Source organism: Lepus europaeus, chromosome 13 (assembly GCF_033115175.1).
Source record: "Lepus europaeus isolate LE1 chromosome 13, mLepTim1.pri, whole genome shotgun sequence".
Taxonomy (NCBI): Eukaryota; Metazoa; Chordata; class Mammalia; order Lagomorpha; family Leporidae; genus Lepus; species Lepus europaeus.
Window position 1 is genome coordinate 7331392 of NC_084839.1, and position 26239 is coordinate 7357630.

Sequence of the window (26239 nt, forward strand, 5' to 3'; positions counted from 1 at the left end):
TCAAGAGCAATAGTCTCGACAGAAAATCAATCGCCGTGGTCAATATGCCTCTCAAGGGGCCGTAAATCTCATTGATGACTGCCCTGGGCCCGATGTGTCTGGACTTCCAATGAAGGCTTTTGAACTGTCTTGTTGAACCTTCTCGTCTTTTCAAGCAATTCCTTTATGGTCTTGAAAGACAGAGTCGGGAGAACGGAGAGTGGAACCCAGTATGCCAGTGAGTGGGCTCCCGATTACTTAGCTTGAAGCTAAGGTGGGCTTGGCCAGACCCAGGCAGTGTGTTCGTGGTTCCCCTCCGTGATTAGTGTTGATGTAACACAGAAAACCTATGGAGGTGCTTGTGTGCTTGTGATGGCTCCTGGGTAGCTGGTGATGGCATGGTTTGAGATCATCACACAGTGTGATGTTACGGAAACACAAATTACTTCTCACCTCTCACTGGTGAATTATGGCAAGTGCTACTTTCACTGACTTTTCTTAAAATAATGGGAAGCATGAAGCGACTGAGGATGGGGTCATTGCTTTATATGAATTGGTCCATTTGATCAGCACAACCACTGGACAGCCTTGGTGTGTTAGCCCCACTTTACAAGTGAGGAATCGGGCCTGGAATGCTATGTGCCTAGGTTTTATGTAGCTATTAAGGTGCACTCTTAGGGCCAATGCTGTGGCATAGCAGGTAAAGCCACCATCTGCAATGTTGGCATCCCGTATGGGTACCAGCTCAAGTCACGGCTGCTCCACTTCTGATCCAGCTCCCTGCTGGCGCACCTGGGAAAGCAGTGGAAGATGGCCCAAGTGCTTGGGCCCCTGCACCCATGTGGGAGACCCAGAAGAAGCTCCTGGCTTCAGACCAGCCCAGCTCTGGCTGTTGCAGCCATTTTGAGGAGTGAAGCAGAGGATGGAAGATCTCTCTCTCTCTCTCTCTCTCTCTCTCTCTCTCTCTCTCTGGTTTTCCCTCTCTGTGTGTCACTCTGCCTTCCAAATAAATAAATAAATCTTTAAAAGGAAAGGAAAGAAAAGTAAAAGGTACGCTCTTAACCTTTGAGGAGTCTGGGACATAAACTGGCATTTGCAGTAAAGTTGTCTTTGCCTTAGGGTAAGCATTCAAATATCGCTGCTGTCCCTCCCCATAGCTCATCCACATCACATGTGTGACAGCCACGTCTGAAGAACCCGGGTTTGTGCCCTGCCTCTTCCAACAGAGTAAATGCTCCCACTGATTGCCAGCTTCACGCTACTTGTGTGAATTACGGGATGTGCAGCTGGAAAGAGATGGTCCATGGCCCATTTAGATCGTATGATGACTGCACCACAATGGATGCAAATAACTTACGTGTAGGGAGATAATTAGGTGATGAGTTTGAGACGCTCATGCCTGTTCTAATGCAATCTGTTTGAGTATGAGGTTCTGTAGCGCCGTTTTTCGTAAGCGCAATGCTCAAGAGCTGGCGCACAGAGCTCCTGGAAATCGAAGTCGGCTTTCATCGGCTGGTCAGGCGTAACTTCCCCAGTGTTTCTCAGGAGTCCAATCAATGATCCTACTGCCCGCTAACGAGGAAGACACCCAAGAAGGTCGGCGAGGAGCTGTGGTCTCTGTCTCGATGAGACGCAGGGTGACTGCTCCTCCCGACTCAGGCTGCAGTTTCTGTTCTCGCAGGCGTCCAGAGTTCGCACAGCTCCGCCCGTTCTGAGAGGTCAGGCAGGGCCTGCGTGGCTCATGTCTGCAGGTATTATCAAAACCCAACTTCTGCCGCGGTTTTCCACTCCCCCTTATGTAGGCCTCTCTTCCTAGGTGGTCGCCACGAGGTGCTGATTTGTGTGGGATTTATGAAGATGCTTAAGAAAACACACAGGAAAGTTTATTTTGGTGCAAAAAAACAAAACTCTGGAATCTGCAGGCAAGGGGTCTTCACAGGTGTATGGAACGTGCACCCTGTGAGAAGACGAGGCAGGACTGAAGATTTTCTCTGCACCAGTATGAGCATCTGACAGTTCCATTTCCCGTGGATTTTTTGAAGTGTCCTCTGCTTGCGCCTGAGCCCTGGCTGGTCCTCTGTGGCTCACGGGACTCCCCTCCCTCAGCCCCCATTACCGGGTGCTGGGTCTGGGGTGTGACGTCATCTGGACCTTCCTCCCCAGCCCCCGGGGCCGGCCCTGGGTGGGATCCCAGATGCCAGTGCTCACCTGTACAGCGTAAGCATTCAGGCCTTTTTACAGCACCCCATTGTTTATTTTGCCTCACTTAGACAAGGAGGTGCCCGAACCAAGGTTTCCTGAAGTCCTGGCTCTCCTCTCTTGCTCCATTTGTGTGTCTATGTATTTGAAGTTCCGTCTGGCATGTAGTACTAAGAGCTGTAAACCATTGGCCAGCACTGTTGTCTCCTGCAAGATGACTTTAACAAACTCCTTTCAGGAAAACGACTCACACGTGTGGGTTTGCAGCTCTCCTCCGCCTGTCTGCTCTGTTTCTGAACCCTCTGCCTCTTGGAGCCGTGAACAGGCCCTGGGCTGACCTGTTCATCAGGGAGTGTTTCCTTGTGCGGCCAGGGCTGACCCCAAGTCCCCTGTTAGAGGAAATCAGCGGAGGCAGCCTGGACAGCTGTCACACGCAGTGTCTCGTCTTTCCAGTGAGTGCCGGCACAGCCGTGTCACGTGCTCACGTGCTGTGGTGGAGGAGGGATTTATTGCTGTTGTTATTTATCCTAGCTTTTTGCTGTATATTTACGTTGTTCAGTGTGATGTTTTGGTACAGCATGTACCAACTGAACTGTTAACATAGCTATCGTCTCAGACGCTGAACAATGTGTTGCGGTGAGAACACTTAGAATCTGGGCCCTCAGCAGTTTTCAAGCATGCTGGTCCCTTAGTAACAGCCATGGCCAGCATCCCGCACTGTAGGTCTCCAGGATTTATCTCCCCTGTCCAGGTGACGTTCCCTGTGCTTTGACCAGCATCTCCACTCTTCCCCCGGTCATCACGGCTCTGGGCTCCTCCTCTGGGACTTCAGGCGACTGCTGTAGACGCCACGTGCAGTTGACCTCGTGTGTTCTTTCTGTGCCTGGCTCGTTTCGTGTAACGTGATGCCCTGCTGGTTCATCGTGTGGTCCCAGACGGCAGGGGTTTATCTTTAGGTCTGCATAGCACTTCGCCGTGTGTGTGGACCCCAGGTTCTTGGGCATCGGCGGACACTTAACTAGGCTGCCACGATGCACGGGCGGGGGCGAGTGTCTTCTCAGCGTGCGGCTTCACTTCCTGTGCTGTGCAGACCCCGTAGCTGGACTGAGGAATCCCGTGGAGATTCTGTTTTCAGTTGTGTGAGGAGCCTGCGTACTGTGCATACTGTGTTACACAGAGAGAGAGAAAGAGAGGTCTTCCATCCACTGGTTCACTCCCCAGATGGCCGCAACGGCTGGAGCTGAGCTGATCCGAAGCCAGGAGCCAGGAGCTTCTTCCAGGACTACCACACAGATGCAGGGGCTCAAGGAATTGGACCATCTTCTACTGCTTTCCCAGGCTATAGCAGAGAGCTGGATCGGAAGTAGAGCAGCTGGGCCTTGAACTGGTGCTCATAAGGGATGCCAGAGCTTCAGGCCAGGGCATTAACCCGCTGCGCCACAGCACCAGCCCCTGTTTGTATCTTTCTTTGGAGAAATGTCTCATGCCCTCACCCGCTTCTATGTGGGTTGAGTTCCTTCTTGGTGTTGGGTACCAACCGGTTATCATATGTGTGGGGTGGAAGATATTTTCTCTCATCTTATAGGTTGTCGCTTTTGCTATACTGAAGCTCTTGAGAGAGAAGCAGTCCAATGTGTGTGGTTTTGCTTGTGCAAAAAATCAATGTCAAACGGCCCGAGAGGACGGCACATGAGCAAACCTTGCTTGGCGGCATGCCCGTTTTCTGTTTGGCATTGGGTCTATAAATAGACAGATGTCACCCACAGCATGTCAATCCTGTGCTCCCATATGGCCACACTGCAGTCCTCGTGGTCGGAGTCTTTTGCTTGAGTCTGGGAATTGATTTCTGGCCTCAGGTTTGCAGTTCCCCTGGATGGTGACCACGGCTGTCTCACCATTTACGTCTTTAATTTGTTCTGGTTTCCAAGCCGCTTGTCTTCCATGTAAGTTGAATGGATTTCGTCAACCTGCATGAGGATGGCTGGTCACCGGTAATCTTTGCTTCCCTGTTCCTGCTTTTAGAATCATCAATGGAACAGAAACCGAGTGCTTGAAGTAGCAGTAGTTTGATGGAATTTGGCGATTTGTGTCATCGTAAACATCCTTAGGTTTTTGAGCAAATCTGCCCTCCAGTAAGTGTACATAAAGGTGAATTAACTTCCTCCTTATCTTGGAAGATGGCGATTTCAGCACTGATCTTCTAGGACATATAAACAAGCCAGTACAAGCAGAGTCTGGGCTGCTGGTGGCCTGTGATCAGTTTCTCCAACTTGAGTGACAGTCATAAAGGAAATGTTGATATTCTGAAATCAAATTTAAGTCAGAAACTTCTACATGTTCCATCGAATTGAAGAGCAAGTGTCAGCAGCCTTAGGAGCAAATGTTTACTGCCCCACACCCTGTGTGTGGATTCCGTGTGTGTCCCTTCACCGAAGCTTCATAGCAACCTGTCAGCTCAAACAGGGTGAGGGTCAGGGTGCAGCCAGACTGGGAGAGCCCTCGAAGACCAGGAAGTGAATGAACTGAAAGCTGCTGTTCACCTAGGGCTGAACGGAGCCACTCCAGGTGCTGGAAGTGATGGCCCAGGGCAGACAGAGTGGCCGTCACTAGCGTTTATTGGATAACTGTTAGGCCCCAAGCATTGCTGCCGGTGCTCGGCATGTGCTGTGCCCATCCTCAACAGGAACTCCCAGAGGGTCAGGAACTTGCTTGCTCAGGGCGTCTGAGCCAGGATTTACACTCGACCAGCAGAAGCCAGAGGCTGTGTCCTGTCCTTTCTTAAAACCACAACTCGGAGCTTTTAGAAACCACAAACTTATCACAAAAAAATTGGGTACCAAAACGTGTGCTTTTTAAAAATATCATGGGCCGGTGCCGTGGCTCAATAGGCTAATCCTCCGCCTTGCAGCACCGGCACACCAGGTTCTAGTCCTGGTCGGGGTGCCAGATTCTGTCCCAGTTGCCCCTCTTCCAGGCCAGCTCTCTGCTATGGCCCGGGAGTGCAGTGGAGGATGGCCCAAGTGCTTGGGCCCTGCACCCCATGGGAGACCAGGAGAAGCACCTGGCTCCTGGCTTCGGATCAGCGCAGTGCACCGGCCGCAGCAGCCATTGGAGGGTGAACCAATGGCAAAAAGAAGACCTTTCTCTCTGTCTCTCTCTCTCTCACTGTCCACTCTGCCTGTCAAAAATTTTTAAAAAATTAAAATTAAAAAAAAAATTTTTAAATACACTTTATTTATTTGAAAGGAAGAGAGAGAGAGAGATCTTCAGTTTGCTGGTTCACTCCTCAAATGACTGCAACAGCTGGGGCTGTGCCAGGCTGAAGCCAGGAACCCAGAACTCCCTCCTGGTCCCCCATGTGGGTGTCGGGGCTGTAAGTACTTGGGTCATCTTCCACTGCTTTCCCAGGTGCATTAGCAGGAAACAGAGCAACCAGGACCCAGACTGGCACTCTGCAGTATAGGATGTCGGCGTTGCAAGTGGCCGTTTAACCTGCTGCACCACAACACCGGCCCCAAAAATAGGCGTCCTAAAGGCTCAGGTGCAAACATCACGTGTGAACTTTCCCCGCTGCTCGGAGGAGCCTTCCTGCTCCCGGCCCTGGAGGCAGCTCTTTCTGGCTGTTTCCTGGCCCTGCCCACCCCGCCCAGCTCCTTCACTGGCCGTGGACCTTGGTGTGCCTCCCACCCTGCTGGGCTGTCCGAGGCCCAGTTGGGAACACCTTGTTTGGACGCTCCAGTGGGGAGCCAGTTGAGAGCTGATGGGGATCAGAGTTGGGGCTGCTGTTGGCAAGGGCTGAGCTGGCAGGAGCAGACCCTCTGTTCTGTGAGGGAGGAGGCCCAGCCACACTGAGCCAGGGGAGGGCAGCCTGGTCTCACTGCCTGTCCCCGTCCCGGGCTGAGTCCCAACAGGGAAGGTGGGAGATGTCACAGTGATTGAGGAAGCATGGAAATGGGTGAGGGAAGGGGACGGGGAGGGCCCTAGCCCGCTAGCCCACCCCACTCCACACTCCAGAAGCGATTTCGAGGTGAAAGCTGGGATCTCCTTGTGGCTCTGTGAGCGCTGCTCGGTAGGTGCCGGGCTAAACAGTGTGTGTCCGGGTGGCCGCCGTCAGTGAGGGAGGCCGGTGCACACCTGAGGGTCCGTGCAAGGCGAGGGCTGGGGCGGGTGCACTGCTCTGCTCGCCGCGGTCCAGCATCTCTGTCGTTCAGTGCTCAGGGCAAACATCCTCCAAGTCTCACCCCGTTGTGTTTGTCTCTTACTCATCTCTGTCTCGTTCCACTGAGCTGCCGTGGTGCATGGTGGTGACTCGGGCCCGGTCGGTGCCCGGCAGGTGAGGGGCTTGGCGTGCTTTCCTGAAGCCATGTACGTGCAGGGTGGCGGCAGGGGCGGCAGTTGGGTCTGAAACACTCCGACCTCTCCCGCCAGCTTGTATCTAGCCCAGTCTGTGTCGGGGTGGCCGTCGGATTCTTTCTGAGTGACAGTGATGTGCCCTTAACACAAAGGCTCTGTGGCCGGCACCTCATGTCCCTCTCCCTCCGCACAGACACTCTGCTTCTCTTGATGGCTCCGGAGGGGTCCTGGCAGAGCCGTGGGGGCGGCACATCTTCTCGAGTGTGGGACACGTGTGGCACACGGTTGCAGAGCCTCCTTGCACCGGCTGTCTCCTGGGAGAGCAGCCAAGTCCAAGCAGACGGGAAGCAGCTTCCTGCTCCCAGGGGAATTCTCCTCCTCCCACCTCCCATCTGCTTAGCACAGCACAGGAAGCATCAGGGTGGCCCCTCCCTCACAGAGGGGCTGCTGTGGCCTCTGTCGCCCACCTCTGGAGAGGATTGTGAATCCGCACTGGACTGTAAGACGGGCATTGCAGGCTGCCTGGCTATGAACCGGGGGCTCCAAGATTGAAGTTCGTCCCAGGGTGTGGCACCAGATGTCCCCGGGCCCCTGGTTTCATGTTGCTGGGGCACTTGTCACTGTAGGTGGTGTGGCATCCTGACGATTCCCCATCCTGGGGAACACTACAGCCCTGCACCTGGGCTGGAGGCCCCCGGTCGGTCAGGACTGAGCAGGAAGGTGCGGTGGGTTAGTGCTTGATGCTTTGGGCCATGGGGAGGTTTGGGTCACTTCTCAAGAACAAGGTAAAAGTAGGAAGGCTCACCACTATTAACACTCACTCCTAAGCCACCCCACCTGTTTCCTTTGTCCCTGCATGGTCCCGGTCCACCGTGGTCCCATTCCACAGTTGCAGCTCTGGTGTCCCCAGGAGGTGGAGCTTTGCTATCCCCACTCCCTTTCGGCAGCTGAAGCCAGGATATAAAGAAGCCTGTTAGGGCAGCAGCGGGGCCTCCCGGCGTTTTACACAGTTAGCTGAGAGTAGAAATACCGAAGTGTGCCTGACTCCCCCAGCACACGGTGCTCCCTGTAGAGTTGAATGGACGTCTGTGTGCTCTCCAAGCACTGCGCCGGGTGCATCCTTCCAGCCTCGTTTCTTTAAACATTTAAGACTCTGCTGGGGAGCTGAGGTCTGAGCGGGGAGCTGGGACCAGGATGTGCCAAGCCGGGGTCTCAAGAGGACCACAGTCCTGCTGTCACTCATTCTAGAGACTGCCACTGCCGCGTTTCCAGTGTAGCGTGACGCAGACTGACACCCTCAGAGTGCGCTCATTTCCTGTCCGGCGGTCGGAAGATGGGCCTGCAGAGGCCTCCCCCCGGGAGCCGACATGCCCCATTTCTTCAATTTGCTGAGTGCTTTCACCCCAACGCTCCCACTTTATTCCCACCGTGGGAGAACAGGGCCACCCCCCCTTTTCCTGGCGCTCGGGGAGACTGATGTGCTGCCACACGGCCAGTGGCAGAGCCGTGCTTTGAACCCGAGTCTTGGCTTCTTCCACTGGATCTCTTCCACTGTGGCCGAGCCGCCTGGTGGGTGGCCTCAGTCAAGGTTGTTCAGAGGTGGTGAGTGGATCCACTCAGTGGGAACACAGGTGTTTTTGAGGCGGTGGAAAGAATGGAAACTGACATGGGGCCGGGGCTGATGGCTGCTTCTCCCTGTCTCCTCTGGGACTCCAGGACATGCCGCCTCGCGTTTCTAACTCCATGGGCACCTTGGGCTTTGTCTGTCTTCATAAAGGCAAACCACTTTATTGCTCTATTTCTTAGTGGCCGTTAAATAAACCATGCGCTGTGTGTGCCGCGCGTTAATAATTGAAGACCCTGAGATGGCGTTTGTTTCTGCAGCTCGCCAAGAACATCGGGAACGCAGGCTTCAATGAAATTATGGAGTGCTGCCTGCCGGCCGGGGACTCCATCAAACCCAACCCGGGCAGCGACATGTAAGTGTGGCACTGCTGCCCTCACCCCTCCCCCAGGGGGCGCAGGGGAGCCAGGGCTTCGGGGACCTCGGCTGTTGCTCCTTTGGGAAATATGTGGGTGTAAGTTAGGCTTGGGTTTTGTGTTCCTTGCTTTGGGGTGTCCGTATAGAAACTGCAGGTGGTCATTTTTCCAGAAGGAGGCACAGGAAGCGACTCCGCGTCCTGGCTGGCCGTCCTCCTCACTGTCCCCTCGCGTCAGTCCTGTGTCCAAGAGGAGCTTGCTGTCACAGAGACGTGGTTGCGCTCTGTTCCCTCTGCCGGCATCCTTGCCAGGGTGCAGTGTGTGTGTTTTGTCTCGGTCAAAAATCATCGTGTTTGTTTTACTATCCATAGAAAACTTGGGGCCCCGTCACGCGTCCAGCTGGCTCACTGAGACACAGCGACAGCAGGGAAGCTGCTTGCCAGTCTTACCGAATGAAGCCTGAGTCAGCCGGGAGACAGGCGAGGCCGGGCAGGGCGTGTCCTGCCTGCCTCTGCCCTCAGCCCTGTCCAGTGTACAGGCCTGACCGTGCCCAGAGGGCTCGGGGTGGCACCTGCTGTGGTCTGGTGCGGAGTAAGGCGGACAGGAGAGAGAGGTCCCCAGGCCAGTAAAACAGAAAGACAGCAACTGCGTTGGCGTGGTTACAGATGGACCTCCGTGTTGTGGCAGGAGAGGGAAAAGTGAAAACAGACGTAGGAAGAGAATTAAGAACACTGGAGTAGAAGACGGTGTTTTCCTTGGATAAACCTGACGCGGAACGGACGGGGCAGGTCCTCCTGGGACAGCGGGTCTCTGAGAGCAGTTTCACAAACCGGGGGAGGCGTCTGGGGCTCTCGTAGATGCTGGGGACTCAGGTTTGTGCTACCCTCCTGTCGGGCGTGTCTCTGGGAAGCCGAGGCCGCAGGCCCCGTGCTGTGCTGCATTCTGGTGGTGGAAACGGTTACCGCAGCGGGCGAAGTGTTCCTGCGGGAACACGTGGGCCCTGGTCCCTCCAGGGCTCTCCCTGGTGTCAGGTGTCGCGGGCAAGCTGTTTGGCAGGTGCCGGATGAAAGCAGTTCGTGTCTGAATCCCAAGGCAGGCGTCACGCCGTGTGCGTCCCGGAAGTTGGATGCGTGTGGCCTCCGACACCAGGCGAGAGGCTTCCTAGCAGTCGTGCTCCCGTGGTGACGATCTCGGGTTCAGACCTGGCAGGCACTCAGGCCTTAGTTCAGCTTCTCCGTGAAAAGGGAGCGCACTGCCCCCCACCCCGAGCACGGGGGAAATCAGTGTGGCTTGGGTGCTCAGGTGGGTGGGCGGCAGAGGCCACACAGGTGACTTCCAACCACTGAAAACAAAGGAGCCCCTCCGGTCTGGTTTCTGTTGGAGTCCCTGGGGTGTGCCGGAACCCTGCCCGTGGTTCGCCGTGTGCCACTGCTCACTCATCCTGTCTGCCACTGTGCTGTGAGGCCGCTCAGCTCTGAGCAGAGTGTGTAGTACAGAGTTCACTCCAGGTTCTGGCGACACCTTGCAGATCAGAGCGTTTGCTTGTTCTGGGCTAGAAGATTCTAGAAGGCTACACTGGGGTCCTGTGGCGCAGCAGTTAAGCAGCCCCTTGGGACGCCGCGTCCCCCTTGGAGTGCCAGTTCGAGTCCTTGCTCCTCCACTTCCAGTTCAGATTCCTGTTTGTGTGTACTCTGCGGGGCAGATGAAGGCTCAAGTGTTTGGGCCCTGCCACCCTTGTGGGAGCCTTGCCCGGAGTTCTGGACTCCTGGCTGCAGCCTGGCTCAACCCTTGCTGCATGGGCTTTTGGGGAGAACCAATGGATGGAAGATCTCTCTCTCTCTCTCTCTCTGGCTTTCAAGTAGATGAAAATAAACAGACATGAACAAAAACACTGCCTGTAGGAATCCTCCAGTGGAAACGCCCCTGCCTGCACTGAGACCTCTCCCCCAGCCCTGGCAACCCTGAAAGGAAGTTTACAGTCCCCTCCGATTCTCAGAACGAAGATCAGTGTGGTGACACCACGCCACCCCCGTGGCCTCCCGTCAGGGCGAGTGGCTCGGCTCTCCGCGGTCCCGTAGCACTGACTCTGGTCTGAGACCCTCGGCCCCACGTCACACGAGGCCTCGGTGTTCACATGTGTGGTGCTGTTCTGGCAGGTGGCATCTTGCTCACGCTGGTGCCTCCCACCACACTCACCGTGCTGTCTGTGGTGGTTCAGCAACCGGGAGCAATAGTCCCAGCCCCGTGCCTGCTGAAGGAAGTGACTGCTTGCTCCCAGAGGACAAGACGTGGCCTTTCCAGCTTCCCGTTGGAGCCACACGCCGTCTGCAGCTACCTGCCGAAGGGGGAACCGGACACCCTCCAGTGGCCTGCGCCGCCCCAGGTGGAGGAGGCGTGCGGGGGCAGGGGTGCCGCTGGGCAGGGAACGCCAGGTTTGATCTGCTCTGAGGCCGGGACTGTGTCTGCGATTCAGGCCCGTTGCATGCTCCCTGTGGTTCAGGAGCCCAAGGGACGCCCCTCCTGTGAACACCTAATGTGTTGTTGTAGAAAGTTGGGGCGCCCCTCCTGTGAACACCCAGTGTGTCGTAGGAAGTTAGGACGCCCCTCCTGTGAACACCCAACGTGTTGTAGGAAGTTGGGACGCCTCTCCTGTGAACACCCGACATGTCACTGTAGGAAGTTGGGACGCCCCTCCTGTGAACACCCGACATGTCACTGTAGGAAGTTGGGACGCCCCTCCTGTGAACACCCGACATGTCACTGTAGGAAGTTGGGACGCCCCTCCTGTGAACACCCGACATGTCACTGTAGGAAGTTGGGACGCCCCTCCTGTGAACACCCGACATGTCACTGTAGGAAGTTAGGACGCCCCTCCTGTGAACACCCAACGTGTTGTAGGAAGTTGGGACGCCCCTCCTGTGAACACCCGACATGTCACTGTAGGAAGTTGGGACGCCCCTCCTGTGAACACCCGACATGTCACTGTAGGAAGTTAGGACGCCCCTCCTGTGAACACCCAACGTGTTGTAGGAAGTTGGGACGCCCCTCCTGTGAACACCCGACATGTCACTGTAGGAAGTTGGGACGCCCCTCCTGTGAACACCCGACATGTCACTGTAGGAAGTTGGGACGCCCCTCCTGTGAACACCTGATGTGTCGTTGTAGGAAGTTGGGACGCCCCTCCTGTGAACACCTGATGTGTCGTTGTAGGAAGTTGGGACGCCCCTCCTGTGAACACCTGATGTGTCGTTGTAGGAAGTTGGGACGCCCCTCCTGTGAACACCCGACATGTCACTGTAGGAAGTTGGGACGCCCCTCCTGTGAACACCCGACGTGTCACTGTAGGAAGTTGGGACGCCCCTCCTGTGAACACCCGACATGTCACTGTAGGAAGTTGGGACGCCCCTCCTGTGAACACCCGACATGTCACTGTAGGAAGTTGGGACGCCCCTCCTGTGAACACCCGACATGTCACTGTAGGAAGTTGGGACGCCCCTCCTGTGAACACCCGACATGTCACTGTAGGAAGTTGGGACGCCCCTCCTGTGAACACCCGACATGTCACTGTAGGAAGTTGGGACGCCCCTCCTGTGAACACCCGACATGTCACTGTAGGAAGTTGGGACGCCCCTCCTGTGAACACCCGACATGTCACTGTAGGAAGTTGGGACGCCCCTCCTGTGAACACCCGACATGTCACTGTAGGAAGTTGGGACGCCCCTCCTGTGAACACCCGACATGTCACTGTAGGAAGTTGGGACGCCCCTCCTGTGAACACCCGACATGTCACTGTAGGAAGTTGGGACGCCTCTCCTGTGAACACCCGACATGTCACTGTAGGAAGTTGGGACGCCCCTCCTGTGAACACCTGATGTGTCGTTGTAGGAAGTTGGGACGCCCCTCCTGTGAACACCTGATGTGTCGTTGTAGGAAGTTGGGACGCCCCTCCTGTGAACACCTGATGTGTCGTTGTAGGAAGTTGGGACGCCCCTCCTGTGAACACCTGATGTGTCATTGTATAAAGTTGGGGCGCCCCTCCTGTGAACACCCGACATGTCACTGTAGGAAGTTGGGACGCCCCTCCTGTGAACACCCGACATGTCACTGTAGGAAGTTGGGACGTCCCTCCTGTGAACACCTGATGTGTTGTTGTAGGAAGTTGGTTTCTTTCCTCCCGGAGCCTAAGCCTTTACGTAAACAGAAGGAGGCTGATCACGCAGGCAGAGCAGGCTTCCTTCCTGAGGCCTGGAGTCTGGTATGGAGCTAAGATCCAGGCCACGTTTGTGTTGCAACTGCCTTCAGGGCCTCAGAGCCCTGGCCAGATGAGCAGGGCAAGGCAGAGTTAGAGAGAGGGAGGGGGAGAGAGAGAGCACGCTTCCGTCTGCTGGTTTACTCCCCAAGTGGACACAGTGGCCCCATCTGGGTCTCCTAGCACTTGGGGCATCTTTTGCTTTCCTGGGCGCATTAGCAGGGCGCTGGACCTGAAGTGGAGCAGCCGAGGCTCAAACCAGTGCCCATGTGGGATGCTGGCGTCACAAGCGGTGGCTTAACCCGCCACACCACAATGCCTGCATCGACGGTGCACTTTTAAAAACGAGGAAAGGAGATGCGGTGGTAGTGATCGTCCCACAGTGACTGTGGAAGGTACATGAGACTTGACAGCCGTCCACTCTCGTCGCCTGCCGTGGGAGACCCCGGTGGTAGACCGTTGAGTGTGCCGTCCCACACCACCTGTCGTCAGGACAAGGGTGGTCATGGCACCGTTCCCACGTATCACATGCGAGCCAGGAGATCCTGAGAGGAGAACCTGCAGAGTAATGCGGCGTCAGCCCCGGGGAGCCTTGCTGCCTGAGCAAACAGAACCCAGGATCGCCCCCGTGGGCCTCAGTGCGCTCAGCTGCTCAGTGGAGACCAGAAGCCACTGCCCTGTTGGGGGGGGCCCCCAGGGACCGCAAGTCTCCCCTCAATGTGGCAGTCACCTGGCGACTCTGCTGAGTGAGCAGGGAGCCGCTGGGGATGAGAAGGCTGGGGCCAAAGCAGAAGGATGCGGGGTGAAGAAACGTGGGCTGGCTGCAGCCCGAGGTCAGAGCACAGGTCGCCAGGGCTGTGAAACCGGCTCCCGCCCAGCTGGAGCCGCTGCTCTGCCAGGGCTTCCCTCTCCAGCTGGCCGGCACAGGAGCAGCGTGCAGCCAAGGGCAGCCGTGAAGCTGGGGGAGGTGTGGAGACGCGACCGTGTCCCACGGCTCAGTCTGGGCCTTGTGGGGGTGATGCCCTCTCACCCTGGCTGACCAGCTCCATTCTCTGCCTGGAGTTTGTTCCCAGGGGCTCGGGCACCCCTGCAGGAGGGGTCCGAGGGGACTTGGGGCAGCTGCAGAAAAGTCCAGAGACCTCAGTGTGGAGTCGGTTGGGTGAGAGGGAGGTCGGGACAGGGCAGTATAGGAATGCCAGCCCCTTAGGGAGTGGGCACACCTTCCTAGACACGGAGAGATACAGGTGGGTAAAACTGCTGTGCCCCTGCCTGGTTCTTGCCCTCCAGAGACTCTCAGGGTCACCTGGGCCACAGCCGTAAGCCTTCAGTGGGCATCCAGGTGCTCGGGTTACCTGGCCCACCCCCAGGTTCTGGTTCCTGAGGTCCACACCTAGAGACATCCTGAGTGCAGGCGTTGGGTGGGGGCCAGCGAAGAGTCCTCCACCCCTTCCCCCTTTCCACTAGAGCCTGAAAAGGAAAGGAGGGGGGCGGTTAAGTGGGTTTGGTAGGGCAGGAGGATGTCCGCAGGGGTGTCTGTCTCTGGAGCCCCTGCCCTGGGAGCGTGGGGTGACCCGCTCGCCCCAAAGCACTGCTGCCCTGCCGCCGGGACCCCGTTGTCGTGAGGGGCTTGGTGCCTGAGCGGCAGGAGTGCAGGTGCAGCAGGCATGGCTGCCCTGGCAGTGGGCTGGAGGCAGGGGGGCCCGAGTTCGAGAGCTGAGCGGGACCCCCCGGCCTCCTCTGTGCAGCGCTGACCGTTAGCGGAACTTCAGCTGGGCGCCAGAGCACGGGGCTCAGCACTTGAGTGTGTTGTCCCCTTCAGCCCTGTGCGAGGGCTGTGGGCGCAGTTCCTCTACACACAGGAGTTGAGCAGCCTGCCCATGGTCACGGTCACCCAGTGGGAGGTGGGAGCCAGCTGGAGATCTGGCCGACTGCGGCCAGGAGAGCCCAGGCTGTGCGACGCACGCTCAGAGCTGACCGTCAGCCTGCAGGTGGCCCAGGTGCATCCTTTGAGTTCAGCCTTCCCTGCCCACCCTTCTGTAGCTCAGTGTGTGTCACATCTTCTAGAAAGTAGTGGGCAGCAGAAGCCAAGGGGCTCAAATCCCGTTGGGTTTTTCTCCTTGCATCTCTGGTAGACTTGTTGGTTAAAGTAAAGCGTTGTCTGGGGTGGGCGTTTGGCCTGGTGGTTAAGGTGTCCACGTCCCGTATCCGAGCACCGTATCCGAGTGCCAGTGTTGGGTTCCCGGCTGCAGCTCCTGCTAATGCAGACCCGAGGAGGTCCAGTGATGGCCTCAGTGGTTGGGTCCTGCCGCTCACATGGGAGTCCTGGGCCAAATTCCCAGCTCCCAGCTTTGGCCTTGCCTGTGTAGGGGTTTGCATTCTCTCAAATAATTTTTTTTGTGTGGTGTGCCAGCACCTTTTTTTTTTTTTTAAGATTTATGTTATTTATTTGAAAGAGTTACATAGAGGTAGAGACAGAGTGGTCTTCCATCTACTGGGAGAGGGTGTCAGGACAGAGGGCGGCGGTCTGGAGGGCAGAGGAGGGCGGCCTGCCTTCCTGGAGGAGGTGGCTCATGAACAACTTTGACAGCACCATGGGCTGAGAAGAGGGGTGCAGAGAACGCCACGTAGAAGGGCTGCTGCACAAGGTGCTGGGATGGTGACGACGGTGGCGGTGTGCCGAGGTCCCAGCACAGAACTTCAGGAGGGCTGGGAGATGCGGCACACAGCCTGCAGCCTGGGGGCACCTGAGGGCGGCGTCCGCCTGGCCAGCTGTCCCTTGCTCCTGGGCAAGGCCCAGGACCTCGACGCCACCAAGGCTGGGAACTAAAGACTTCCAGTGCTTCTTGTCGGTGCCCAGGCGGTAGCCATGGACAGCGACGCTACAGCAGGGCCGTGTGTGTGTGCATGTGTGTGTGCGTGTGTGTGCATATGTGTGTGTGCATGTGTGTGTGTGTGTGTGTGCATGTGTGTTGTTGTCAGTGTTGCTTCCTGGAGTTTCCAGTGTTGGGGGATGGTGGGTGCCTGGTGGCCTGACGTGGCAGGTCTGTCTGGTTTCAGGAATGCGAGGAAGGACTACATCACGGCCAAGTACATCGAGAGGAGATTCGCACGGAAGAAGCACGTGGACAATGCAGCCAAACTTCACAGCCTGTGCGAGGCCGTCAAGGCCCGAGACGTGTTCGGGTTACTCCAGGCCTGTGCGGACGGCGTGGACCTCACAGAGAAAATCCCGCTTGCCAACGGCCACGTAAGGGCGTGGGAGAAATGGGCGGGGCTGCATGGTGGGCTGAGAGGAGGCGGTGCTGTGTTCTGTAGGCGTGTTTAGGTGACGGCCAGGTGTATGTGCAGGGGATATGGCGTGATGCTTAGATAGATGCTAACGCTGCAGAATGAAGAAGCCACCGTCTTTGGTGGTGGGAGCATCTCAGGTCCACTCCTGATTTGAGATGGGCAGTGCGCGTGGCTGACCGGCATCCTCGCGCCTCCCGGCTCTGCAGAGCTCACTCCTCTGTACCTCGGGCTGTTCTCAGACCAAGGCCAAAATCCCAGCTCAGGAGAGACAGACTGTTCCCCAGGGCCGAGGGAGCCCTGGCAGCCCCGGGGAGGCCTCTCTGCCCTGAGCCTCACCCTGGCCCAGGGAGCCTAGTCCCAGCCAAACTTCATCTTCAGGTTCCCACAGGAAGGAGCAGGAGAGAACCCCAGCTTCCCCAGGGGACTTGGGCATCCCACCAGGGGCCGGGTACACAGTGAGGCTGACAGGTGTTCTGGACTCTTCCACAGATGCAGGGGACGCACAGTGCCGTGCCCTGGACCCTCCTAACCCTGACCAGTGTCACTTGCTATGTGGAGCCATCATTTTCAGAATCCCAGGGTGGTGGTGGTGGGGGCTCGGGCCTCCAGAGTGAGGGCAAAGGGCAGCAACGTCCTCGTGCTGGTGACGGCTGCCCCCTTGTCCCACCTGCACCCATGCAGGCTGTGCATGGGCGGTGCCCCTTCCAGCCCCGTCTCAGGAGAACTTGAGCTGGGCCACTGGGGAGGAGAGCACTCCGTAGGCAGGAGGCAGTCCCGGTCCCCTGTTCTGTGGGAGTTTCCCTCCCTCCACTGCCCACCTGGCACCCCTCCCCCTGTCCGTCTCTTCTCCCCCCTGCCAAGCTCAATGGTCAGAAGTGGCAGTGGGGGTCCTATGCCCTCTAGGGTGAACTGCAGGCCAGGTGGGCGTTCACACTGTAGCTGCAGAATGAAGGGCTTTAACCCTGACCCCGCCACAGAACACTTCTGTTGGCTGAGGGAACAGGGGCAGGGGTGGGGACAAGGAGCCTGGCCGCCTTCCCCTGCCTGCTGGCCGCACGGTGGTGGTGGTGGTGGTGACATAGGGCTGGCGGCGTTCACCATTGCAGGGACTTCGGACCACACCCCCCTGAATTCCTCATTCACTTCCCTGGGATAGGAGGAAGACGACCAGTATCTAAATTAAGTGTTCCCAGGGGCAGGGTTTGCAAATCATCTAGCGGGAGGAGGTCCATGTAGAGTTTCACTTGTGTTGGATGCAAAGTGGACGCTGCTCTTGGGTTCTGGAGGGTCTGTGTTTGCTTTTCAGGAGCCGGACGAGACGGCGCTCCACCTGGCCGTCAGATCCGTGGACCGGACTTCTCTCCACATCGTGGACTTTTTGGTTCAGAACAGGTGGGTGTTCCAGACGTTCGGGGCGGCGTTTGTTTCGGTTGCTTGGGGTTTCCGGGGAAGGACTCACTGCTTCGAAGCTGCCAGGAAACTCCCAAGTTCAGGTCTAACCGAGAATTATGGGCCAGAAAAGGTGTGGCCAGAGACGGGGTGTTTCATGGTAATCTCCAAGGAAGCCCTGGAGGGTGGGAGTAGGACCCTGGGCTCCGTGTTGTCTGTAAGCTCGAACTTTGAGTGTCAGGGGTCCGTGACAGCACCTGTGCACAGGTGTGTTCCTCACCTTGTCCTGCAAGGTGTGAGGGGGCAGAGATCCCTGCGTGGGCCACCAGAGATGGCCAGCCTGGGCTCTGGCCTGGGGCACTTCGGTTGAGAGGCTGTTTTATGCTTTGAGGACACAGGGCCTTGTTTTACCTGTTGTTGGGCACGTGGTCCTTCCTGTGTGGGCGTTACCTGCCCGGCATCCCAAGGCCAGACACCAGGACCGCTTGGCGTGTATTTTGACTCCGTGATGGTGGGGAGGGGAGGTGCTGGGTGAAAGCCACTGCATTGGCTCCGAGTGGAATGGGCAGTTGCACCAGGGAGGAATGGAAGAGGAGTTGTGTTCTGTATCCTCTGCTTTCCCCTGCTGTCCCTGACAGGCAGCGGAGGGCAGAATTGGGCAGACAGGAGAGGGACCTGAGGTAGGGCCGTCAGCCCTCACCTGGGACACAGACTCCTGGCAGAAACCTGTCCGACACCCGTCCTGTGACGCGAGCCCCGCACCTAGAGCACAGTCCACGGGCAGCTGAGTGATGGACTCTCCCCGTGTGCCTTCTCCAGGGCCAGGACAGGAGGAATCCTGGTTCCACCCCAAGAACTCGGATGGTTTCGTCTGAATGGGAGCAGTGGGTGCCACCCCTGACGTCCTGTCTGCCCGCTTGTCTGCCCAGGGCCACAGAGCCTGGTGTCCCTGCTCAGAGCATGCCGGGGGCCACGCCTACAGGCTGCTCCCTGGGGGGTGAAATATTTGTCCCATGACTACAGGCCACAGGCACCTTTTCAGGCTTGGGGGGAGCAGCTTTTGCAAACCTTTGGAAGCTCAGAGCAGCCCTGGGCCCGCGGGCTTGGTGAGCGTGGGCCTTCCTGCTGCTGGCAGATAAGGTGGGGCAGCTCAGCCTAGCTTCCCGAGGCCTGGGTGCAGCCCAGCAGGCACGGGCAAGGGACAAGGATGCCGGTCCTGGCCCTCACTGCTCTTCCTCTCCCCCTTGTTCTTGGGCAGCGGGAACCTGGACAAGCAGACGGGCAAGGGCAGCACAGCCCTGCACTACTGCTGCCTGACCGACAACAACGAGTGCCTCAAGCTGCTGCTGCGGGGCAAGGCCTCCATCGAGATAGGTGAGCAGCAGCGGGGTCCCGCCCGGGGCCCGGGCGTCCTGGTCTGGGGCCCGGGGGTCCCGCCTGGGGTCTGGGGGTCCTGGCCTGGGTCCGGGGGGTCCTGCCGGCCCCCACCACCCGCTGGACACGGCAGACACTGGAGCTCCCGCGAGCGCCAAGGAGGAGGGAATCACAGCTGCAGGACGGGGCACTGGTGGGCGGCACTCACCTGTCGGGCCCCCAGACCCCAGAGACTGGGCCTTGCTGTGCCCACTGGGGCTGGGGAATTTGGGTGAGGCTGGGGAACCGGAACCAGCTCAGACCTGAAGCCGTGCTACCCCAGCCCTGCCAGACTTAGTCCCTAGCTTGGCTCTGGGTCCTGACAGTTTGTTGGGAGTCTCTGTTGACCACTCTGCCCTTTCACTTGCACCCAGTCCCTGCACCAGGGAGCCTGGGTTCACTCTCCAGATAGCCACAACAGCCAGAGCGGGGCTGATCAGGGGCCAGGAGCTTCTTCCAGGTCTCCCACAGGGGTGCTGGGGCCCAAGGACTTGGGCCATCTTCCACTGCTTTCCCAGGCCACAGCAGAGCTGGACTGGAAGAGGAGCAGCCGGGATGTGAACCAGCGCGCCCATTTGGGTTGTCAGTGCTGCAGGTGGAGGCTTAGTCCACTCTGCCACAGCCTCAGCCCCGAGCCTTGCTCTTTTTAAAAACTTAATAAATGCTGACTGAGACTTTTTAAGAAGAAAAGGCGTAATTTCAAATTTATAGACTGCCTAGCAGGAGGCATAAAAGTTTACTCCAGTCAAATGCATGGAACTGCAGTAGCACTGCTTTTGGTTAGAGATTTACAACAAACTGTTTGTTTTTTTAAGATTATTTATTTGAAAGTCAGAGTTACATAGAGAAGGAGAGGGAGAGGGAGAGAGAGAGAGAGAGGTCCTCCATTCGCTGGTTCACTCCCCAGTTGGCCACAGTGGCCAGAGCTGCGCTGATTCGAAGCCAGAAGCAGGAGCTTCTTCTGGGTCTCCCACATGGGTGCAGGTGCCCAAGGACTTGGGTCGTCTTCTACTGCTTTCCCAGGCCATAGCAGAGAGCTGGGTTAGAAGTGGAGCAGCCAGGACTTGAACTGGGGCCTATATGGGATGCCGACACTGCAGGCGGCAGCTTTGCTCGCTATGTCACAGTGCCAGCCGCTACAACAAACTATTGGATTCAAAGACGTAGTTTGAGTATTGATTTAAATTCACTGGCTGCATCAGCCGTTTCATTTTTGTGATTAGCTCAAACCTCGCCTTTTAAAATCTCGCCTTTTGTGTTCTGCAGCAGTTCTGTGCAGTTGTAACACAAATCCAGCCCAGCCAGGGCAGACCAGCTGCAGGTTTCATGAATTGTGCTTAATTTAACTCAGTGTTATTTTACTGTATCATTTTTATTTTTTTTCTTTTTTTTTTAAGATTCATCTATTTATTTGAAGGACAGAGTTACAGAGAAAGACAGACAGACAGAGAACAAGATCTTATATCCGCAGGTTCACTCCCCAAGTGGCTGCAACAGTCAGGGCTGGGCCAGGCCAAGGCCAGGACCCTGGAACTGCATCCAGGTCTCCAAGTGGGTGGCGGGAGTCCAAGCACGTGGACTGTCTTCCCCTGCTTTCCCATCAGCATTAACAGGGAGCTGGATCAGAAGTGGAGCAGCTAGGACTCAACTTGTGCCCATATGGGATGCTGGCGCCGCAAGCCGTAGCTTAACCTGCTGCACCACAACACCGACCCCTACTGTATCTTCTTAAAATGACTTGAAGCTGTCAGGCCTCTGCTGGGTTTTGCCGTAACGCCGCCTTTCCTCGCCCTTCACTTTCAGCAAACGAGGCCGGGGAGACACCGCTGGACATCGCCAAGCGCCTCAAACACGAGCACTGTGAAGAGCTGGTGAGGCCCCCGCTGGTGTGGACGGCCCGAGCAGATCTCAGTGTCGGGGGGCACGAGCCGTGACTCGGCCCTACCTGTAAAAGCCACTGGGGAGTCTCGACCACGCGTCTTGGGGGAGGCATGGGTGGGCGCGTTGACGGTGCCCTGGCATCATCTGGACAGCTGAGCAGAAGCCCACGCCACGCGGCTGCCTGTCCTCTGGTGTGTGTGAGCTCTGAGCACCCCGGGCTGCTCTGTGCACCCCGGGCTGCCCTGTGTACCTGCCCCACACCGGGTGGGCTGCTCAGCGCCGTCTTCCTCTGCTGCTGGGGAAGGAGTGGCAGCCTGGGCGCGAAGCAGCCAGCTGGCCCGGGCAGCCGCGGGTCAGCAGTGGGCGTGCGCTCAGCGGTGTCCTTGTTCGTGAGGTGGGTCAGTGGAGCAGTTTGCAAGGCTATGAGACAATCACTGAACTCTAGAGCGATATCACGCAGTGAGTGCCCCGTCAGTAGAAGTGTTGTCATAAACCCGAGCGAGCGCAGGCTGCGTAGCAGCAGCTCCTAATCCAGTGCTGGCAGCCATTGCCTCGTTCGCTCTCTGTGCCCACGACGTGGTGGCCTTGAAGTCCATTCAAGTTCTTCTTTGTGGCTGTGACACGGTCCCCACCATGATTCCCATGGCCTCGCCAAGGACGCACCCTTGCAGAGGTTACATAACTCGTTCAGTATCACACAGCTGCTGTCTGGCTCTGGGGAGCTTTCAGTCCTATGACCAGGTTACCTTTTTTTTTTTTTTTTTTTTTTTTTTAGGATTTATTTATTTGAAAGAGTTACAGAGAGAGGTGGAGAGAGAGAGAGAGAGGTCTTCCATCTGCTGGTTCACCCCCCAAATGGCTGCAATGGCTGGAGCTGGGCTGATCTGAAGCCAGGAGTCAGGAGCTTCTTCTAGGTCTCCCACATGGGTGCAGGGGCCCAAGCACTTGGGCCATCCTCTGCTGCTTTCCCAGGCCATAGCAGAGAGCTGGATCGGAAGTGGAGCAGCCGGGACTCAAGCTGGTGCCCACATGGGATGCTGGCGCTGCAGGCCAGGGCATTAACCCACTGCGCCACAGTGCCGGTCCTCGGGATACCCATTTCTGCACACCGAGAATGGATCCAGCTCTCTCTCTTCCTTGAGAGAGTTAGGAAAACAGTCGCTCAGCTCATATCCTGCAGGACTTAATTCTCTAGCCCAGCCGAGGAGGGCTGGGTTGACATTAGGAGAACGTCTGTTCTAAGCTTGACTTTACACCAGGTTGGTGCCCCCAGGCTATCATGCCTGCTAGCCCTTGCCAGCATACAGCACTTTACAGTTTACAAAGCGCCTACCAGGAGTTACCAGGTCTGAGGTTCAAGGTTCTTTTGTGCCTCAGGTGGAGGGGCTTCGACCCCAGACCCTGGGATTTTAATGGGTTTGCCCTGGGCAGAGTGCAGCTCCCTGCCTCCAGAGCCCAGGCCCCTGGGCCCGTTCTCCGTGGGCTGCCCCTGCGCTGCCTGTCTGGGTACCTGGAGGGTGCCGGCATCAGCTGGCTGAGTGAGCGGGCAGCAGTTCTGACCACGCCTCTCTTCCTCCCAGCTGAACCAGGCCCTGTCTGGAAGGTTCAATTCTCACGTTCACGTGGAATATGAGTGGCGGCTGCTGCATGAAGACCTGGACGAAAGTGATGACGACATGGACGAGAAGTTGCAGGTGTGTGCCGGGCCGCCCGGCGTGGAGGGGCTCGGAGAGCTTCGTTCACAGCAGGGTGGGTCCAGCCCGCAGTTAGAGCGGGAGCTGCCCCACACGACAGAAGGCAGGGCTGGCTTCTTGCTTCCCACACCTCAGCGGGTTTCCCACTGCAGCCTCCAGTCTCCCAGCTCCACGCTCGTTAAAGGGACGGCTAATTATGTCATCAGGCAGCTGCTCGCCCTCCCCACCAAGGGATGCGGGAGCTGCTCTGATTAGAGGGGGTTTAGAGGACGCCCCTTGGCGACAGACTCAGAGTATAAAGGGTCAGGTTGCCCCCAGCGTGGGCCAGCGCGTCCACCGGCTTGGTCGTGTATTGTTGATTTTAAAGACTCAGCTGCCCTCACCAACCAGCCCTCGCAGCTCCTCGGGCCAATGTCCTTCTTCATCAGGTGGGACACTGAAGCCGAAAGGGGGCCTGGCGGTGAGAACCCGGGCTCTGGCCCCTGGTCCAGCTCCCTTCTCAGCACTCACTACCTGGCACACGTGCTGGGTCCCAGGAGGCCCGGCCCCTTCACGTGGCTCTCGGGGCAGAAAGTCAGAGGATGCGACTCTGGGCCCGTACCCCTAGCGGAGAGCCTCTTCATCTCCCCTCAAGCAGGGTCAGTGAGGGATGCTGGGAAACATCCAGTGTCAGCACAGCTGGAACGCCACAGTGGGAATGCCACGTTAGACACAGGCTCAGGAGGCCACATTAGACACACACTCGGAATGCCACGTTAGACACACACTCGGAATGCCACGTTAGACACACGCTCGGAATGCCATGTTAGACACAGGCTTGGGATGCCATGTTAGACACAGGCTCAGGAGGCCACGTTAGACACAGGCTTGGAATGCCACGTTAGACACACGCTCAGGAGGCCACGTTAGACACACGCTCGGAATGCCACGTTAGACACACACTCAGGAGGCCATGTTACACACACGCTTGGAATGCCACGTTAGACACAGGCTTGGAATGCCACGTTAGACACACGCTCAGGAGGCCACGTTAGACACACACTCGGAATGCCACGTTAGACACACACTCAGGAGGCCATGTTACACACACGCTTGGAATGCCACGTTAGACACAGGCTTGGAATGCCACGTTAGACACAGGCTTGGAATGCCACGTTAGACACACGCTCGGAATGCCACGTTAGACACAGGCTCGGGATGCCATGTTAGACACAGGCTTGGAATGCCACGTTAGACACATGCTCGGAATGCCACGTTAGACACACACTCGGAATGCCACGTTAGACACACACTCAGGAGGCCATGTTACACACACGCTTGGAATGCCACGTTAGACACAGGCTCAGGAGGCCACGTTACACACACGCTTGGAATGCCATGTTAGACACAGGCTCAGGAGGCCACGTTAGACACAGGCTTGGAATGCCACGTTAGACACACACTCAGGAGGCCACGTTAGACACACGCTCGGAATGCCATGTTAGACACAGGCTTGGGATGCCACGTTAGACACACTCAGAATGCCACATTAGACACACTCAGAATGCCACGTTAGACACACTCAGAATGCCATGTTAGACACATGCTCAGGATGCCACGTTAGACACACTCAGATTGCCACGTTAGACACACGCTCGGAATGCCATGTTAGACACAGGCTTGGGATGCCACGTTAGACACACTCAGAATGCCACGTTAGACACACTCAGAATGCCATGTTAGACACATGCTCAGGATGCCACGTTAGATGCACAGTGGGAATGCCACGTTAGACACACTCATAATGCCATGTTAAGGAAGCTGGAATGCCACGTTAGACACACAGATTGCCTTATTAACACAACTGGAATTCCATATTAGACATACTGTTGTAATTTAAATTTTAAAAAAAATTTTAAAAAAGATTTATTTATTGAAAGGCAGAGTTATATATAGAGAGAGAATTTCCATCTGCTGGTTCACTCCCCAAATGCCTGCAGCTGCCAGATCCAGACCATACTGAAACCAGGAGCCAGGAGCCTCCTCCAGGTCTCCCACGTGGGTGCAGGGGCCCAAGTACTTGGGCCATCTTCTACTGCTTTCCCAGATGCATTAGCAGGGAGCTGGATCAGAAGTAGAGCAGGCCGGCGCCGCGGCTCACTAGGCTAATCCTCCGCCTTGTGGCGCCGGCACACCGGGTTCTAGTCCCGGTCGGGGCACCGATCCTGTCCCGGTTGCCCCTCTTCCAGGCCAGCTCTCTGCTGTGGCCCAGGAGTGCAGTGGAGGATGGCCCAAGCCCTTGGGCCCTGCACCCACATGGGAGACCAGGAGAAGCATCTGGCTCCTGCCATCGGATCAGCGCGGTGCGCCGGCCGCAGCGCGCCTACTGCGGCGGCCATTGGAGGGTGAACCAACGGCAAAGGAAGACCTTTCTCTCTGTCTCTCTCTCACTGTCCACTCTGCCTGTCAAAAATAAAAAAATAATAATAATAATAATAATAAAAAATTTATAAAAAAAAAAAAAGAAGTAGAGCAGCCAGGACTTGAAGGGGTACCCATATGGGATGCTAGTGTTGCCAGCAGCGGCTTAGCCCACTATAACACAATGCCAGCCCCTAGATTGTTTTTGTTTTCCCTATAGGACTTTAAAGTTCTAATGTATTTGAGAATGAATGGATGAGTAATTGATGTAGACATGAATAGGTATAGACAGATAAATAGATGGCACTTCTGAAATTCGTTGACCTATTCTTGTTCCGTGAGCAGTTAATCTCTGTATTTACTATTTTCTTTTGCTTTTTAAAAAGTTACTTTTATTTATTTGAAAGGCAGAGAGACAGAAAACAATCTCGCATTCCTTGATTCACTCTCAAGATGCCCACAATAGCCAGGCTGGGCCAGGCTGAAGCCAGGAGCCAAGAACTCAATCCAGGTCTCCCACATGGTGCAGGGGCCCAAGCACCTGGGCCGTCTTCCACTGCTTTCCCAGGCCATAGCAGGGAGCTGGATCGGAAGTGGAGCAGCTGGGACTCAAACCAGCGCTCCTGCGTGGGATGCCAGCATCTCAGGCAGCGTCTTAACCCACTGCACCACAACGCTGGCCCCATAAAACGTGTATTTAAAAAAAAAATCCGCGTGAGGAGCCACAGGTGCAGACCTCTACATCCCGAGCCGTGTATGAACGGCCAGAGCCAAGAGCCAAGGCTGAGAGGCGGTCTTAGGAGGGGCGGTGGGGGTGGTGCTGATACTGAGCCCCTGCGAGGCGCCTGGCACCAGGCTGGCAGAGCAGGCAAAGCCGTGCACGCTGAACAGATGAGCGGGTGGCTCAGGAACATAGTTTGTAGTGAAGGTAACATTCGAAAGCTGAGGTGGATCTGAGTTACCTGGGTCGTGACCCCACGGGACCTTCCGGTAGAGCAGGGCTGGGCAGACCCTTAAAGGGGCAGGTGCTAAACACTTTAGGGTTAGTGCCCAAACAGCCTGTTGCAGCTACTGCACTCTGCCAGGACTGCTAGCTTGGCCTGGACATACGAGTGACCGGGCGAGGTTGTGTTTCCGTAAAGCGTTCTTTCTGGCAGCCACAGTCCACTGACCCTGAGTTAGAGGAAGTTCAAGAGCGTTGTGGCTGCTGCCGGGGCCAGAGCCGCTCTGCTCCGGGATGTGAGGAAGCAGAGTAGGACATCGGGGCTGGGGCGGGGCCGGGATGCTCGTGGGGCACGCCCTTCCTGGAGTGCGTGCTCTCATCCCGAGGCCTGGCTGGGGTTTTCCCCGCTTTGGTGGATGCTCCCCCTGGGAGACCTGTGTGTCCTGGCCTCACACCTCTGCTGGCCGC

The 26239-nt window shown here is 56.9% G+C and overlaps 1 protein-coding gene across 5 annotated transcripts in view; it reads left to right on the plus strand.

Annotated features, from left to right (window-relative positions):
- The window catches only part of ASAP2 (ArfGAP with SH3 domain, ankyrin repeat and PH domain 2), a 171456-nt gene that overhangs the window by 133919 nt on the left and 11298 nt on the right, over positions 1-26239 (plus strand). For all 5 annotated transcript variants that reach the window (XM_062208926.1, XM_062208928.1, XM_062208930.1 and 2 more), the window contains exons 16-21: positions 8416-8510; positions 15818-16007; positions 17358-17443; positions 18699-18814; positions 20657-20724; positions 22315-22428. In XM_062208926.1, coding sequence (XP_062064910.1) covers positions 8416-8510; positions 15818-16007; positions 17358-17443; positions 18699-18814; positions 20657-20724; positions 22315-22428 — 669 coding nt within the window. The remainder of the gene's footprint in view (positions 1-8415; positions 8511-15817; positions 16008-17357; positions 17444-18698; positions 18815-20656; positions 20725-22314; positions 22429-26239) is intronic.